Source organism: Hyla sarda, chromosome 3 (genome assembly GCF_029499605.1).
Source record: "Hyla sarda isolate aHylSar1 chromosome 3, aHylSar1.hap1, whole genome shotgun sequence".
NCBI classification, from domain to species: Eukaryota; Metazoa; Chordata; class Amphibia; order Anura; family Hylidae; genus Hyla; species Hyla sarda.
The window spans coordinates 121667850-121685680 of record NC_079191.1 but is presented as its reverse complement, the minus strand read 5'-3'; the positions used below and the strand labels follow the sequence as shown (position 1 = coordinate 121685680).

Genomic DNA, 17831 nt, shown 5'->3' with positions numbered 1-17831 from the left:
CATAGCTTTCTTCTCACTGGTGGTAAGGTTATGAAAAACCCCTGGCTACCTTGTCTGACATCTCTCAACATCTGTTCCACCTCTTGTTTAACCATTAGAACATTAGTCTCAACTGGATGTTGGTTTCTAGGGGGATTAAACCAACTTTTAGTTCTAAGATTAAACCGTTCCAACTGTAAAATGTCCAATTGTCCACCTGGGGTGTCACCCTCAGTTCCCAGAAGTGTCCTATCGGAGAAAAAGGTCTTCAAACGGATATTTCTGAAAAACCTTTCAAGGTCCATTTCCAACTCAAAAGAGTTAAAAGTCCCTACTGGGCTAAACGATAGGCCTTTCTCCAATACATCCATCTCTGTGGCTGATAGGCACTTAGATGAAATATTAACAACTAACGAAGATCCCCTACCTGAGATCGTGTTGTCAGGTGAAGCTCCAGCTGTTGCAAAACTACAACTCCTAGCGTGACTGGAAATCAAAGACTGTCCTGCCATGCTGGGAGTTGTATTTTTGCAACAGCTGGAGGCCTGCTGTTTGGTGCACACTGCCCTACGGGTCATATTTAATTTTTATTGGAGGGGGGTTAGCAGTGTAAGGGTGTGTATTTGTAATTTTCTACTCCTTTTATTTTTTTGTAAGTGTAGTGTAGTGCATTTTAGGGTACATTCGCATGGGCTGGTTTCCCACTGGGAGTTTGAGCTGTGGTGGAAATTGTGTTTTTGTTTTTTTCTCCAAACCTCCAGCTGTTGCAAAACTTCACCTTTCAGCATGCACTGACAGACCGTGCATGCTGGGAGTTGTAGTTTTGCAAAAGCTGGAGGAACCCTGGTTCCTCTCAACTCATACTGTGCCTTGCACTGATGCCTGCCGCCACTGATTCGAAGGATGCCCGCAGGTGATGTGTGCTATGCCCGTTGTCTGGACTCTGGATCGGCCGGGCAGAGCTGGAACATAAATAGACTCCCGGCAGGAGGCCTAATTGATCGATTGGACCGACCAGTCAGTGCGATCTGGAGGTGGCATCAGTTGCACCTCCCTCCTGCCGGTGCCAGTCTCAGACAGCACCAATCACCCTGGCAGGGATCAGTGCTGAGCTTGTCTGTGTCCCGGCTGCAGTCTGAGATTTAGGACTCCGGAATAAGTCTGAAATCTATAATAAAAAAAAAAGCTTGCGGCCAGGACCGGTAGGGAGTGGAAAATTTAATAGAAAGAAGCATATTTTTTAATAACATGCTATTGGAAAGTTATTCTGCATACATTAATCTATAATATATCAAAAGTTTTTTTTTTTTTTTTTTAATGAAAGGTACCATTTAAAGGGGTAGTCTTGTGACTCCCTTTGAAGGTATATGGTACAATCCTCAATGTAAAGTAATTAAATCTTGTCCTTCACTGCTTACTGGCCAAAAATGTGATGTTCGTAGCTGGTCGCCTAGAGATACTAGATGTGGTTAAACTATGTTCGCACATGCTTAGTTGCAGACCTAGGAGTAATAGGGGTAAACCGCTGCAAATGGGAATTAGGAATTAATGTAAGCGGGTTAATAGTGAGGGAGCACAATGTGAACTGTACGAGAACCTGTTCATCACGGGCCTTAAAAGAAATAAATAAATAAAACTGTCCTTGTTGCCCATAGCAACCTATCAGAACGCTGCTTTCATTTCTTAACCCCTTCGGGACGGAGCCCATTATGACCCTAAGGACGGGAGCATTTTTTGCAAATCTGACCACTGTCACTTTAACCCCTTAAGGACCGGAGGTTTTTCCGTTTTTGCATTTTCGTTTTTTGCTCCTTGCCTTTAAAAAATCATAACTCTTTCAAATTTACACCTAAAAATCCATATGATGGCTTATTTTTTGCGACACCAATTCTACTTTGTAATGACGTCAGTCATTTTGCCCAAAAATCTATGGTGAAGCGGGAAAAAAAATCATTGTGCGACAAAATTGAAAAAAAAACGCTGTTTTGTAACTTTTGGGGGCTTCCGTTTCTACGTAGTACATTTTTCGGTAAAAATGACACCTGATATGTATTCTGTAGGTCCATACGATTAAAATGATACCCTACTTATATAGGTTTGATTTTGTCGGACTTCTGGAAAAAATCACAACTACATGCAGGAAAATTAATACGTTTAAAATTGTCATCTTCTGACCCCTATAACTTTTTTATTTTTCTGTGTATGGGGCGGTATGAGGGCTCATTTTTTGCGCCGTGATCTGAAGTTTTTAACGGTACCATTTTTGCATTGATAGGACTTATTGATCACTTTTTATTCATTTTTAAATGATATAAAAAGTGACCAAAAATGCACTATTTTGGACTTTGGAATTTTTTTGCGCGCACGCCATTGACCGAGCGGTTTAATTAATGATATATTTTTATAATTCGGACATTTCCGCACGCGCTGATACCACATATGTTTATTTTTATTTTTATTTACACTGTGTTTTTTTTTTTATTGGAAAAGGGGGGTGATTCAAACTTTTAATAGGGGAGGAGTTAAATGACCTTTATTCACTTTTTTTTTCCACTTTTTTTTTGCAGTGTTATAGGTCCCATAGGGACCTATAACACTGCACACACTGATCTTCTATGTTGATCACTGGTTTCTCATAAGAAACCAGTGATCAACGATTCTGCCGGATGACTGCTCATGCCTGGATCTCAGGCACTGAGCAGTCATTCGGCGATCGGACAGCGAGGAGGCAGGAAGGGGCCCTCCCGCTGTCCTGTCAGCTGTTCGGGATGCCGCGATTAGCCGCGGCTATCCCGAACAGCCCGACTGAGCTAGCCGGGAACTTTCACTTTCACTTTTAGCCGCGCGGCTCAGCTTTGAGCGCGCGGCTAAAGGGTTAATAGCGCGCGGCGCCGCGATCGGCGCTGCGCGCTATTAGAGGCGGGTCCCGGCTTCACTATGACGCCGGGCCCGTCATGATATGACGCGGGGTTACTGTGTAACCCCGCGTTATATCAGAAGAGCAGGACCAATGACGTACCGGTACGTCATTGGTCCTTAAGGGGTTAAGCATTAATAACTCTGGGATGCTTTTACTTATAAATTTGATTCTGAGATTGTTTTTTTTCGTGACATATTCTACTTTGTTAGTGGTAAATTTTTGTTGATACTTGCATCATTTCTTGGTGAAAAATTAAAAAATTTGATGAAAAATTTGAAAATTTTGATTTTTTTCTAACTTTGAAGCTCTCTCCTTGTAAGGAAAATAGACATTCCAAATAAATTATATATTGATTCACATATACAATATGTCTACTTTATATTTGCATCATAAAGTTGACATGTTTTTACTTTTGGAAGACACCAGAGGGCTTCAAAGCTCAGCAGCAATTTTCAAATTTTTCGCAAAATTTTCAAAATCAGAATTTTTCATGGACCAATTCAGGTTTGAAGTGGAGTTGAAGGGTCTTCTGGTTAGAAATGCCCCACAAATGACCCCATTATAAAAATTGCACCCCTCAAAGTATTCAAAATGACATTCAGTAAGTGTGTTGACCCTTTAAGTGTTTCACAGGAATAGCAGCAAAGTGAAGGAGAAAATTCAAAATCTTCATTTTTTACACTCGCATGTTCTTGTAGACCCAGTTTTTTTTATTTTTTACAAGGGGTAAAAGGAAAAAAATCCTCTCAAAATTTGTAACCAAATTTCTCTCGAGTAAGGAAATACCTCATGTGTATGTCAAGTGTTCGGTGGGCGCAGTAGAGGGCTCAGAAGCGAAGGAGCGACAATGGGATTTTGGAGTGTGAGTTTTTCTGAAATGGTTTTTGGGGGGCATGTCCCATTTAGGAATCCCCTATGGTGCCAGGACAGCAACCCCCCCCCCCACATCGCACACTATTATGTAAACTACACCCCTCAAGGAACGTATCATGTGGTATGGTGAGCCTTAACACCCCACAGGTGTTTGACAACTTTTTGTTAAAGTCGGATGTGTAAATGAAAAAAAAAATATTTTTCACTAAAATGCTGTTTTTTCCCCAAATTTTACTTTTTTACAAGGGGTAATAGGAGAAAATGCCCCCCAAAATTTGTAACCCCATTTCTTCTGAGTATGGAAATACCCCATGTTTGGACGTCAAATGCACTGCGAACGAACTACAATGCTCAGAAGAGAAGGAGCACCATTGAGCTTTTAGAGAGATAATTTGTTTGGAATGGAAGTCGGGGGCCATGTGCATTTACAAAGCCCCCCGTGGTGCCAGAACAGTGGACCCCCCCACATGTGACCCCATTTTGGAAACTTCACCCCTCACGGAATTTAATAAGGGGTGCAGTAAGTATTTACAGTCCACTGGCGTTTGACAGATCTTTGGAACAGTGGGCTGTGCAAATGAAGAATTACATTTTTTCATTTTCACTGACCACTGTTCCAAAAATCTGTCAGACACCTGTGGGGCATAAATGCTCACTGTACCCCTTATTACATTACGTGAGGGGTGTAGTTTCCAAAATGGGGTCACATGTGGGTATTTATTTTTTTGGGTTTATGTCAGAACCGCTGTAAAATCGCCCACCCCTGTGCAAATCACCAATTTAGGCCTCAAATGTACATAGTGCGCTCTCACTCCTGAGCCTTGTTGTGCGTCCGTAGAGCATTTTACGTCCACATATGGGGTATTTCCGTACTCAGGAGAAATTGCGTTACAAATTTTTGGGGTCTTTTTTTCCTTTTACCTCTTGTGAAAATAAAAAGTAAAGGGCGTGTTGTTAGTGTAAAAAAATTTTTTTTACACAGGCTGGTGTAGACCCCAACTTTTCCTTTTCATAAGGGGTAAAAGGAGAAAAAGCCCCCCAAAATTTGTAATGCAATTTCTCCCGAGTACGGAATTACCCCATATGTGGCCCTAAACTGTTTCCTTGAAATACGACAGGGCTCCGAAGTGAGAGAGCGCCATGCGCATTTGAGGACTAAATTAGGGATTGCATAGGGGTGGACATAGGGGTATTCTACGCCAGTGATTCCCAAACAGGGTGCCTCCAGCTGTTGCTAAACTCCCAGCATGCCTGGACAGTCAGTGACTGTCCAGAAATGTGTGAAGTTGTTGTTTTGCAACAGCTGGAGGCTCCGTTTTGGAAACACTGCTGTACAATACGTTTTTCATTTTTACTGGGGGGGACAGTGTAAGGGGGTGTATATGTTGTGTTTTACTCTTTATAATGTTTTAGTGTAGTGTAGTGTTTTTAGGGTACATTCACACTGGCGGGTTACAGTGAGTTTACCGCTAGGAATTTGCCGCAGCTCATACTTGAAGCAGGAAACTTACTGTAAACCCGCCTATGTGAATGTACCCTGTATGTTCACATGGGGGGCAAACCTCCCAGCTGTTTCAAAACTACAACTCCCAGCATGCACGGTCTGTCAGTACATGCTGGGAGTTGTAGTTTTGCAACAGCTGGAGGCACACTGGTTGGAAAACCTTCAGTTAGGTTCTGTTACCTAACTCAGTATTTTCCAACCAGTGTGCCTCCAGCTGTTGCAAAACTACAACTCCCAGAATGTACTGATCACAGAAGGGCATGCTGGGAGATGTAGTTATGCAACAGCTGGAGGTATGCAACTACAACTCCCAGCATGCCGAGACAGCTGTTTGCTGTTTGGGCATGCTGCGATATGCAGTTTTGCAACATCTGGAGTGCTACAATTTAGAGACCACTGAACAGTGATTTCCAAACTGTGGACCTCCAGATGTTGCAAAACTACAACTCCCAGCATGCCCAGACCGCAAACAGCTGTGTGGGCATGCTAGGAGTTGTAGTTTTGCAAGATCTAGAGGGCAGTATAGAGATCACTGTGCAGTGGTCTCTAAACTGTAGACCTCCAGCTGTTGCAAAACTACAAATTCCAGCATGCCCACACAGCAAACAGCTGTTTGGGCATGCTGGTAGTTATAGTTTTGCAACATCTGGAGGGCTACAGTCTAGAGACCACTATAGTGGTCTCAGACTGTAGCCCTCTAAATGTTGCTAGGCAACTCACCGGCTTCCGTCGCATCCAGGGAGCCGTCCTCTTCTGCCGCCCGCCGCCCGCAGATCTCCGTCGCTGCCCGCCGTTCACCGTCGCTCCGCAGCCTCCGGACGGATAAGTGGACGTCGGCGCCCGGTCCTCTTCGTTTTCCCCGTTCTGCCCCGTCTATTGTGGGTGGGCAGGACGGGGAAAACGAAAGTAAAGCCCTTCCACCCCCGATCTGCTATTGGTGGTCGTGTCTAGACCACCAATAGGAGGGGTGGCACCCTTGCCACCTCACTCCTATGCCTTCAGGGGGATCGTGGGTGTCTTGGACAACCGTGATCCCCCCTTATATTCTGGGTCACCATAGACCCGGAATCAGCGCAAATCGCATGTGTGAATTCACTTGCGATTTGTGCCGATCGCCGACGTGGGGGGGTCTAATGACCCCCCCCCCCCGGCATTTGCACGGGGTGCCTGCTGATAGATATCAGCAGTCACCCCGGTCTGGTCCCCGCCCGGCGCGCGGCGGGGACCGAAATTCCCATGGGCATATGGATACGCCCTTCGTCCCCACAGATTAAACTGCTCTGGTAAAATGAAAGCGGAGCTCTGGCTGGTTGTTTGGGTACCAGGAGCAGGTTGTTTTTTTGTTGGTCTGTTGTGTTTTTTTTTTATTTGAAATAAATGAGGCCCTAAATAGCTGGGAAGGAAATATCACATTAGGTACATGGCAGTAATGCACATTGGGAACTGTAGTCTGCCATCCTCTTGGGCTGAGGTTGCTGCTGAAGACTCACTCACTCTTGCTCCTTTGGGAGTAAACTCATAGGAAGCCACACGTGGCAATACATACGGTATTAAGAAAGTAGGAGGATTGTTACTGTTGCTGCTCTGTGTGTTAAGTGCCTACAGGATTCTTTCAAGATTTTCTTCTGAACCCTGGAGTACTAGGGGTATTCCAGGATCTAACATTTATCGCCTACCCAAAGGATAGGGCATAAGATGTCTGATCGTGGGGGACCCGCCGCAATCTCGCTGCAGTACCCCCCTCGTGACGTCACACCACGCCACCTCCATTCATGTATATGGGAGGGGGTGTAAGGGGCATTGCGCCCCCTCCCATAGACATGAATGTAGGGAGCGTGATGTTGCGTCACGTCTGCAGTCCCGGAAACCTTAGGTTTCTGGGTGCTGCAGCGAGATCGCGGGGGGGGGGGGGGGGCGCGGCAGGAATAAAATGTTAGATCCCGCAATACCCCTTTAAGTATCCACAGGCCTTTATAATGTTTTCATGGAGTAGTGTTATTGGTTTAGCCTGACTGGAGAGTGAAGGGACCGCCATTGATCCTAGTGAACATTTGGCTTAGACGTGCATGGTTACTTTAAAATATATAGAAATGGAGTACACATTATTTACCAGTCACAATTTTTTATGGTCATATTGTGATCGTATCCTATAAAGGTTTGGTTTTGGTACATTATAGCACAGCCCTGTCAAAAATAAGACAAGTTTGTTTAATAAGTCCTAAATCTCTCTGGCCAAACCCTCCTGAAGCCATAGCACTTGTAAGGATGAAGGAACACTTGATGGTTTGGAGTCTTCTGGGGCATCTGGTTTGTTCTGCCATCAAGCTATTGCCTTGGTCCAGTGCTGTTGCTTGCCTTCAGGCGTTGTCAGAATGTAGGCTTTGGCAACAATATCACTGAGGCGTAGTCAAGAGTAGCAGTGGCGTGCTGAAGCAGAGTTAGGCTGCATTCACAATTTGTTTTTACATTACGAGTGCCGTATCCGGCTGGGGGAGGGGCAAACCGGGCTCTCCTCTACCCCAGCCGGACCAGCGCTGAACTCCATTTACTTTAATGAGCCGACCGGAGTCGAACAGTGACTCCGTTCGGCTCACTTTTGACCCGTATGCACTTTCCTGAACTGACCTAAAACCATGGTATACTACGGTTTTAGGTTCGGTCACAAAACCAGATACGGGTAAAAAATGAGCTGACCGGAGTCACTGTTTGACTCCGGTCGGCTCATTAAAGTAAATGGAGTTCAGTGCTGGTCCGGCTGGGGTAGAGGAGAGCCCGGTTTGCCCCTCCCCCAGCCGGATACGGCACTCGTAATGTAAAAACGAAGTGTGAATGCAGCCTTAGAGGTCTTTAAATATATAATAAATGTTGTTACAGATTTTTTTATACATAACCCTTTTTAGCAATCTCAGCAAATGTTTGCATGTAGTATAAATGGTACCACTGCACCTGGTTCAGTATTTATACTTTCACTTCATTGAGTAACATTATCTTTGTACGAGCCCACTAGTGCTTTATTGATGTATGATTGTACTTCTTTTTATCTCTGATGCAGTAAAACTTAATATTTGCTCTTTTTTGTTTTCTAGTATGCCTCTACGGGATGCTCTCTGTCTCTCCACCACACAGAAAAACCTGAACATGAGGATGTCTGTGAATATCGCCCCTACTCATGCCCCTGCCCTGGAGCTTCTTGCAAATGGCAAGGTTCCCTGGAAGCGGTTATGCCCCACCTCACACATGCTCACAAAAGCATTACCACCCTTCAAGGAGAAGACATAGTCTTCCTTGCTACCGACATTAACTTGCCCGGAGCTGTTGACTGGGTCATGATGCAGTTCTGTTTTAGCCACCATTTTATGTTGGTGCTGGAAAAACAAGAGAAGTACGAGGGACACCAGCAGTTCTTTGCCATCGTTCTCTTAATAGGCACACGAAAACAAGCGGAGAACTTTGCCTACAGACTTGAACTGAATGGAAACCGAAGGCGTCTAACATGGGAAGCCACGCCGCGATCCATACATGATGGAGTTGCGGCAGCCATCATGAACAGTGATTGTTTAGTTTTTGACACAGCGATTGCACATCTTTTTGCTGATAATGGGAACCTGGGCATCAATGTGACCATATCTACTTGTTGTCCGTGATCTCTGTTTTTGTGTTCTTTGTAAAGAAGGTACATATTTATGTGGCTCCTTTGGAATAGTGCTGTCTGCATTTTATATTTTATTAAAGTGAACTCACTTTTTCCAATAATCATTGCCAACGTTTTATAGAGACTATATATGTAGTTGCATATTATGACTAAGGCTGTGAATCGTTCCTTAAAGAGCTAAATAATACTTTTTTTTTTTTTTTTTTCCTTTTTTTTTTTCCCATTGAAAATGATGACTGTTCTTTTTGATTGTCAAAAAAAAATTTGGAAGTTTTGGAACTACAGCAGGAGAAACCTAAGCAACGTTGCATGGTTGTCTGTCATAAAATGGTCAAGTTTTGTATGTGCAAAACAAACACGTTCAGCAGAGCATTGCTGTGTAATGTTTTTTGAGCGATGTATAGACCAAACTGTATGTGCCGGCGTCAGATTTGTATTTTGCTATTCTTTGTCTGTGTATTAAAGAGGAATTCCCTGCTGGTAATTTTGCTTTCCTGGCCCCATCCGTCCTGTTTGCAGTCACTGGAGGTGGTTGGGCAGCCAAATCGTATTTTGTGTAGCTTTGGGAGATATGTAAACAGCGTAGCTTCCAGAGTTAAGTCAATGGGAGTTAAACAAATTGCCTGCTTTGGATGAGAATTACATTGCTCGAAAAATAAAGGGAACACTTAAACACAATGTAACTCCAAGTCAATGACACTTCTGTGAAATCACACTGTCCACTCAGGAAGCAACACTGATTGACAATCAATTTCACATGCTGTTGTGCAAATGGAACAGACAACAGGTGGAAATTATAGGCAATTAGCAAGGTACCCCCCAATAAAGGAGTGGTTCTGCAGGTGGTGACTACAGACCACTTCTCAGTTCCTATGCTTCCTGGCTGATGATTTGGTCACTTTGACTGCTGGCGGTGCTTTCACTCTAGTGGTAGCATGAGACGGAGTCTACAACCCACACAAGTGGCTCAGGTAGTGCAGCTCATCTAGGATGGCACATCAATGCGAGCTGTGGCAAGAAGTTTTGCTGTGTCTGTCAGCTGCACAGCCCTCCATGTGCTTGCCAGAGGTAGCCTGACTGCCATTAGGTACCGAGATGAGATCCTCAGACCCCTTGTGAGACCACATGCTGGTGCGGTTGGCCCTGGGTTCCTCCTAATTCAAGACAATGCTAGACCTCATGTGGCTGGAGTGTGTCAGCAGTTCCTGGAAGAGGAAGGCATTGATGCTATGGACTGGCCCTCCCATCCCCCAGACCTGAATCCAATTGAGCACATCTGGGACATCATGTCTCTCTCCATCCACCAATGCCACGTTGCACCACAGACTGTCCAGGAGTTGGTGCTTTAGTCCAGGTCTGTGAGAACATCTCTCAGGATACCATCCCCCACCTCATCCGGAGCATGCCCAGACATTGTAGAGAGGTCATACGGGCACGTGGGGGCCACACACACTACTGAGCCTCATTTTGACTTGTTTTAAGGACATTACATCAAAGTTGGATCAGCCTGTAATGTGGTTTTCCACTTTGATTTTGAGTGTGACTCCATATCCAGACCTCCATGGGTTGATAAATTTGGTTTCCATTGATAATATTTGTGTGATTTTGTTGTCAGCACATTCAACTATGTAAAGCCAAAAGTATTTCATACAATTAGTTCATTCATTCTGATCTAGGATGTGTTATCTTAGAGTTCCCTTTATTTTTCTGAGCTGTGTAATATTACTTTCTTACCTCCGGTGGCTAGGAAACTGAAATTGCGAGATGGAAGTAGCCATTTAAAGCACACATTTTTCTGTTTCATTAAGGCACATCAGCCGAGTTTGCTTTCAGACTTGTTTAGTTGTATCAGCAAGTATCTGTCTAATAAAATGAAGCATACTTTGGATGAATACATCGATATTCTGATTAGATCATTTAGTTTTCTTTTAAGTGGATGTAAGAATTTTTATTATAACTGTACACTTGGTCTGGTTCTATTTCTGCCAGCCAGACTCTCAAAATGCATATTTTCACCATTATAAAAATGGCTTTCAGTTCACAATCCTTTGTACCCCAATCTGCCCCTAAGATCATTTGTTGAAAAGTTATAGTAGACTGATCCCCTATAACACCCTTTTTCTTCTAAGTTTATAAAGATATTTTTCCAAAACCTCTTAATAACCACACAATCCCAAATAACGTGTGTACACTTAAGCGCAACTGTCACGCTAAATTGGCATATAGAACTGTCCACACTGATTAAAAGCTGTTTCCATGTATAATGCCGCCATACCTTTTGGCTGTTTATGCTGTGGCTTGGTCTCCATAAAACAAACATTATTCAGCAGTCGTGAACCTTTGCAGAGGCGTGTCCAAGGGTTTGCAATGCCCCGCGCCCGCCACACCTCACTCATTTGCCGCTGTGTGATTGTGTAAGTGCTGTCACTCAGTATTATGGCTCCCACTGCCTACCTCTAGTGTCGGGACTTCTCTGCGGCAGACACTAGTGCAGTGGTTTCCAACCAGGGTGCCTCCAGCTGTTGCAAAAATACAACTTTGAGCATGCTGGGAGTTGTAGTTTTGCAACAGCTGGTTGGGAAACACTGCACTGATAGGGTGCCGTGACACTGAGTGATGGCGCATGCGTGGCAGACCTGTGTCAGTCACCCAGCGGCAATGGAGCCCCGGCGCATTACAAACCCCTGGCGATGCCACTCCGACTGTTAATGATTGCTGAACAAAGTATTTATTATGCATAAAGGAACAAGCACGCAATAAGCAGCCAAAGGTACTTCCAGTACTTATCAGCTGCTGTATGATCCACAGGATCTTTTTGAATTTCCTTTCTGCTTTACCACAGTGCTCTCTGCTGACACCTCTATCCATCTCAGGAACTATCCAGAGCAGGATATGTTTTCTATGGGTTTGCTTCTACTCTGGACAGTTCCTAAAATGGAAAAAAAAAGTCTCAGCAGAGAGCACTGTGGTCAGGCAGAAAGGAAATTCAGAAAGAAAAGAACTTCCTGTGGATCATACAGCAGCTGATAAGTACTGAAAGGATAAAGATTTTTTTTAATAAAAGTAATTTACAAGTCTGTTTTTTACTTTCTGGCACTAGTTGATGTGGATTACCCCTTTAATCAGTGTGGACAGTTCTTTATGCCAATTTCATGTGACATTTGCCCTTTAAATGGGTTGTCCCATTCTTCAGCCTCATTCACACCAGCATATTTGATTCGTATTTTGCATTCAGAATCTAGAATTAGAGATGAGCGAACTTACAGTAAATTCGATTCGTCACGAACTTCTTGGCTCGGCAGTTGATGACTTTTCCTGCATAAATTAGTTCAGCCTTCAGGTGCTCCCGTGGGCTGGAAAAGGTGGATACAGTCCTAGGAAAGAGTCTCCTAGGACTGTATTCACCTTTTCCAGCCCACCGGAGCACCTGAAAGCTGAACTCATTTATGCAGGAAAAGCCATCAACTGCCGAGCCGAGAAGTTCATGACGAATTGAATTTACTGTAAGTTTGCTCATCTCTATCTAGAATATATGCAATAAGGCAAATTATAAACACTGACTAATTGCACACAAGTGGATATGAGGCCTTAGATCAGTGGTCCCCAAACTGTGGCCCTCCAGATGTTGCAAAACTACAATTCCCAGCATGCCTGGACAGCCGTTGGCTGTCCAGGCATGCTGGGAGTTGTAGTTTTGCAACATCTGGAGGGCCACAGTTTGGGGACCACTGCCTTAGATTAAAGCAGTGTCCACAGTCACCAAATACCCCCGAGAAAAGCTTCTGTAACCATGGACAGTCGGCTAAGTGAAGAGACCTCCATTCCCTAATATATAAATATAAAATGTGTTTTCTTTAACCCTGTCAGGTGCCAGGATCATGAGTAAAACAACCAGTAGCAAAGGTTATGTCTGTAAATGCAGCCAGTGGACTGTAGCATACAACCAACTATTCATAAGAATAGTCTAATCACTTCAAAGTACAGCAATTTATAATTCCTAAGGGTGCGTTCACACGGCCGTCTGTCTCCGTTTTTTTAATCCCCGTTTCGGTTCCGTTCTTGCAGACTGTAAACGGATTAGAAACTGTTTTAAATAAATCCCATTCATGTTAGTGGGATTTTTTACAATCCGTTTCCATCCGTTTGTACCTGTCTGCACTTCTTTCCGTTTTTTTTGGCAGATAAAAACGGCGCATGCAGTATTTTTTTCTTCTGTCAAAAAACGGATACAATAAATTTAACATAGAAGTCTATGGAAAACTGATGAGCCTTTAATGTCATCCGTTTGCATCCGTTTTTTCAATCCATTTTTTTGATCCGATTTTACTTCTGAGCATGCTCATCATAACATCAGTTTACATTCGTTATCCGTTTTTATTTTTGACTGGAGAAGAACGTGACGGGTCTAGGCGGCCATGTGAGTGCAGCCTAACTTGAGTAGTTACATAACTTAAGTCTTAACATAAGTTATTTTATTTATTTTTAAGTTACTTTCTGTATTTGTTTTAAAAACAGGGTTGTGGAGTCATTCAGTAGAAGTGTTACAACTTCAGCCTCGGCTTCAAAATACAAATGTTAAAGGGGTTGTCTTTAGAGATGAGCGAACTTACAGTAAATTTGATTCGTCACGAACTTCTCGGCTCGGCAGTTGATGACTTTTCCTGCATAAATTAGTTCAGCCTTCAGGTGCTCCGGTGGGCTGGAAAAGGTGGATTCATTCCTGGGAAAGAGTCTCCTAGGACTGTATCCACCTTTTCCAGCCCACCGGAGCACCTGAAAGCTAAACTAATTTATGCAGGAAAAGTCATCAACTGCCGAGCCGAGAAGTTCGTGACTAATCGAATTTACTGTAAGTTCGCTCATCTCTAGTTGTCCTATTAAGAAAAATAGGTCTAAACCGATGCATAATGTGAAATATAAGATAATGCCATTTGGTCTCCACTGTGAATGTAAGCAAGGGGGATTGTGGGAAAGTGTGTGCACTGTTGCCTGGCAACAGCCGTATCGCAGTTCAGAGGCTAAACCGCAAAGTGCTGAGATACATTGGGGAGAAGACCGCTACAGGGATGTATTATATTATACATAAAACCAGCACATTTGGAATCCTTCTTATATATATGTATGTTGTCACATCTGATTTTACCAACCTCTTTTACTAGTAGTATTAATGTGTATTATATCGAAGTTGCCTGACTATTTAATAACCTGATGTTACCATTTACTACAGTAAAAGTTATTAATTATTTATACATTAGACATTAATGAAGGAGTCCGAGGTGAAGTTGTAAGTTTGGTTTAATGCCATCACATCCCTGTCTTAAGAGTTTCTGTCATTAAAGACCATTTTTTTTACATGTCGCTCAGAATTAGAGATGAGCGAACTTACAGTAAATTTGATTCGTCACGAACTTCTCGGCTCGGCAGTTGATACTTATCCTGCATTAATGAGTTCAGCTTTCAGGTGCTCCGATGGGCTGGAAAAGGTGGATACAATCCTAGGAGACTCTTTCCTAGGACTGTACCCACCTTTTCCAGCCCATCGGAGCACCTGAAGGCTGAACTAATTTATGCAGGATAAGTTATCAACTGCCGAGCCGAGAAGTCCGTGACTAATCAAATTTACTGTAAGTTCGCTCATCTCTACTCAGAATGTTAAAGGTTGTTGATCATACTAGGTCTCATTCCTGAGACACAAGATGATCATGAGGTAGAAGTCAAGGAAGCAAGTGGGATTGTGCTTAACTCCCTTGAAGGCCAGCCAATCCCATCTTCTCTCTGCATAGAAAGCTATGCACAAGGATTGTCGGATCAGCCTACCGGGAAGTGGAGCACAATGCTGTATGCTTCTTTTGGTTTATATCTCAACTAGAGATGAGCGAACTTACAGTGATTCGATTCGTCACAAACTTCTCGGCTCGGCGGTTGCTGACTTTAGCCTGCATGAATTAGTTCAGCTTTCAGGCGCTCCGGTGTGCTGGAAAAGGTGGATACAGGAGAGAGAGTCTCCAGACCACCGGAGCACCTGAAAGCTGAACTAATTCATGCAGGATAAGTCGGCAACCGCCGAGCCGCGAGGTCTCTAATCTCAACAATCCTCCTGTGTCTCAGCAGTGAGACCTGGTATAATCAACAACTTATGACGTCTGCATATACATAGTTTAAAGGGTTATTCCTGCGTTGCTAAAACATAGCTTGTCCTGTCTGGCATTTTTTTGAGATGGCCAGGAAACCATTAATATCTGAGCCAGCCATGTTGCACAATTTTAATGGGAGTCGCATAAGCAGCATTGCCCCACAACTTATGTTGTTTGTGTTACTCCTGTGTAGCTTGTGGGGCTACACCATATAAGCAAATCCCATAAATGTCAGTGGGGCAGTATGCAAACTGTGGAAGACAGCTGACTTTGATGTTTTCAGCATTCGGGCTGCGAAGCAGAATTTACCTGTAGGATTCTGCTGCTCTTTTTCGTTGCGGACGCTCCAAGGAGGAATTGGATTTCTACAAAGTCCTGTATGGCAGTGGGACAGTGCTTGAAGGGGTACTCCACTGCCCCAGTGTTCGGAACATTTTGTTCCCAAACGCTGGGTGCGGGGGTCATAACATCACAGCGATGCCCCTTGTGATGTCACATCACACCCTCTCAATGCACGTCTATCGCCACGCCCCCTCCCATAGACGTGCATTGAGGGGTCCATTGGGGATCCACAGACTAAAACTCTGACTTTCCTTAGTGTGAATTAACCTTATGGGCATCAAGTCAATAAAGGCCTTGAGTGACTTTTTTTTTTTTTTTGTAACCTCTGTACAATGTGCCCCTATATCTAATGGATGTTGTGTTATGAGTTCCCTTCATGTTCCCAATTAGAGATGAGCGAACTTACAGTAAATTCAATTCGTCACAAACTTCTCGGCTCGGCAGTTGATGACTTATCCCGCATAAATTAGTTCAGCCTTCAGATGCTCCGGTGGGCTGGAAAAGGTGGATACAGTCCTAGGAAAGAGTCTCCTAGGACTGTATCCACCTTTTCCAGCCCACGAGAGCACCGGAAAGCTGAAATAATTTATGCAGGATAAGTCATCAACTGCCAAGCCGAGAAGTTCGTGACGAATCAAATTTACTGTAAGTTCGCTCATCTCTATTCCCAATATATGATATCACAATTCTTATATACAGCAAGAACCTATAGGCACAAATTAAGTAGTGATATTTTAGGTGTATTTGTACATTGAACCTACATCTAGCACTACTGTGCTAAAAGCTGGAACATATACCTACAGATAATACAATCATTTCCATTCATTTCTGCAAGAATCTGAGAAAAGAACACAACAGAAAGCATTTTATTGTTTTTTTATACATTATTTTCTGGAAAGTGCCCATTATTATGTGTTCTATATTTGTCCATGCATTGTTTGCAGTCATATGGTAATGATATAAATATTTGCTCCGTTAATAAACGTGACATGTTTACTATTTTTTCCTGCCATATTTGTCATTTATTCACAAATTATATTCATTAAAATGAATCTATTTTGGTTTCTAAATAATGTAACCGATACAAGCTATAAATCTGAAAGTATTAGCGTAAATCCAGCCATAGATGTAATGAATAGCACTAATAAATAGGGTGCTACAGTCGGGGCAAAAGTTGAAACTAAGAACGTGGCTTGTAGTTGCCCTTCCCCAAAGTTTTATTTCCCCAGCCCTTGGTCATCCTGTTTGGTCAGTCTCCCTGGGAAATGCCTGGTATTGCAGCTCATAAGACAAACTGCATCAGAAATTACAACTACTGCCCAGTGTACAGAGCTGTGCCTGGTAAGTATTATGGAGGCCACAGTCCCTTCAGTCAGCTGATCGGTGGAGGTGTCGGGAAACAGACCTCCGTTATTCTAATATTGATGTCCTATCCTAATGATAGATCATCACTATAGAAATCCCTTACAGCAGACATAATATTTCCTAATGCTGCTTTAGAATACTGTATGCCGAATCCATTAAGAGGTGCAGTCCTCCTAAATTTGGTCCATCTGTTATTGTCCATGCTCCAGTAGTTAAAATCTACATCAAGTATGAGGCATAATTTAGGCCGATACCTAGGGAAAATTATGGTAGATACCCCTAGGCTGTGCAAGATCATGCCCCCATTTGGTAAGCCAAAAGTGATGGGAGTGTGGCACAAAAGGTAAAAAGTCACAAACTTTTCTGTTAAAGGGATACTACCGTGCTGACAACTAATCCCCTATCTAAAGGATAGGGGATAAGTTGCATGATCGCGTGGGGTCCCGCCACTGGGGACCCCCGCGATCTCACACGCAGCACCCCCGCTCTGATCAGGCCCAGGAGCAAACATCCGCTCCAGGTCTGATGACAGGGCCGGTGATCGTGATGTCACAGCTCCGCCCCCGTGTGACGTCACGCTCCGCCCCTCAATGCAAGTCTATGGCAGGGGGCGCGACAACTGTCTCGCCCCCTGCCATAGACTTACATTGAAGGGCGGAGTGTGACGTCACGATACTCCGGCCCCGTGATCGGCATTCATCAGACCCGGAGCGATGTTCACTCTGGGGCCTGATGAGAGCGGGGGTGCTGGGCGAGATCAGGCAACTTATCTCCTATCCTTTAGATAGGGGATAAGTTGTCAGCACGCTAGTACCCCTTTAAGTAGGGCTTACGCAATAATGTTCAACTTTTATACAAGCTTTAATTAAATCCCACTTTAAAGGGTTTTCAGACACTCAAAGGGGTACTATGGTGGAAAAATTATATTTTTCAAATCAGCTGGTGCCAGAAAGTTATACAGATTTGTAAATTACTTCTATTTAAAAATCTTAATCCTTCCAGTACTTATGAGCTGCTGTATACTACAGAGAAAGTTCTTTTCTTTTTGAATTTATTTTCTGT

The 17831-nt window shown here is 43.5% G+C and overlaps 2 protein-coding genes across 4 annotated transcripts in view; both read left to right on the top strand.

Moving 5' to 3' along the window:
* Positions 1 to 8468, top strand: part of MINDY4B (MINDY family member 4B) — a 167970-nt gene extending 159502 nt beyond the window's left edge. Inside the window, exon 16 of the transcript XR_008891106.1 lies at positions 8363 to 8468. The gene's annotated coding sequence lies outside the window, so the exon portion shown is untranslated. The remainder of the gene's footprint in view (positions 1 to 8362) is intronic.
* SIAH2 (siah E3 ubiquitin protein ligase 2) overlaps positions 1 to 12217 on the top strand; it is a 53551-nt gene extending 41334 nt beyond the window's left edge. For all 3 annotated transcript variants that reach the window (XM_056564941.1, XM_056564942.1, XM_056564943.1), the window contains one exon: positions 8363 to 12217. In XM_056564941.1, coding sequence (XP_056420916.1) covers positions 8363 to 8920 — 558 coding nt within the window. In that variant the 3' untranslated portion in view covers positions 8921 to 12217. The remainder of the gene's footprint in view (positions 1 to 8362) is intronic.
* The last annotated feature ends 5614 nt before the right edge of the window (positions 12218 to 17831 follow it).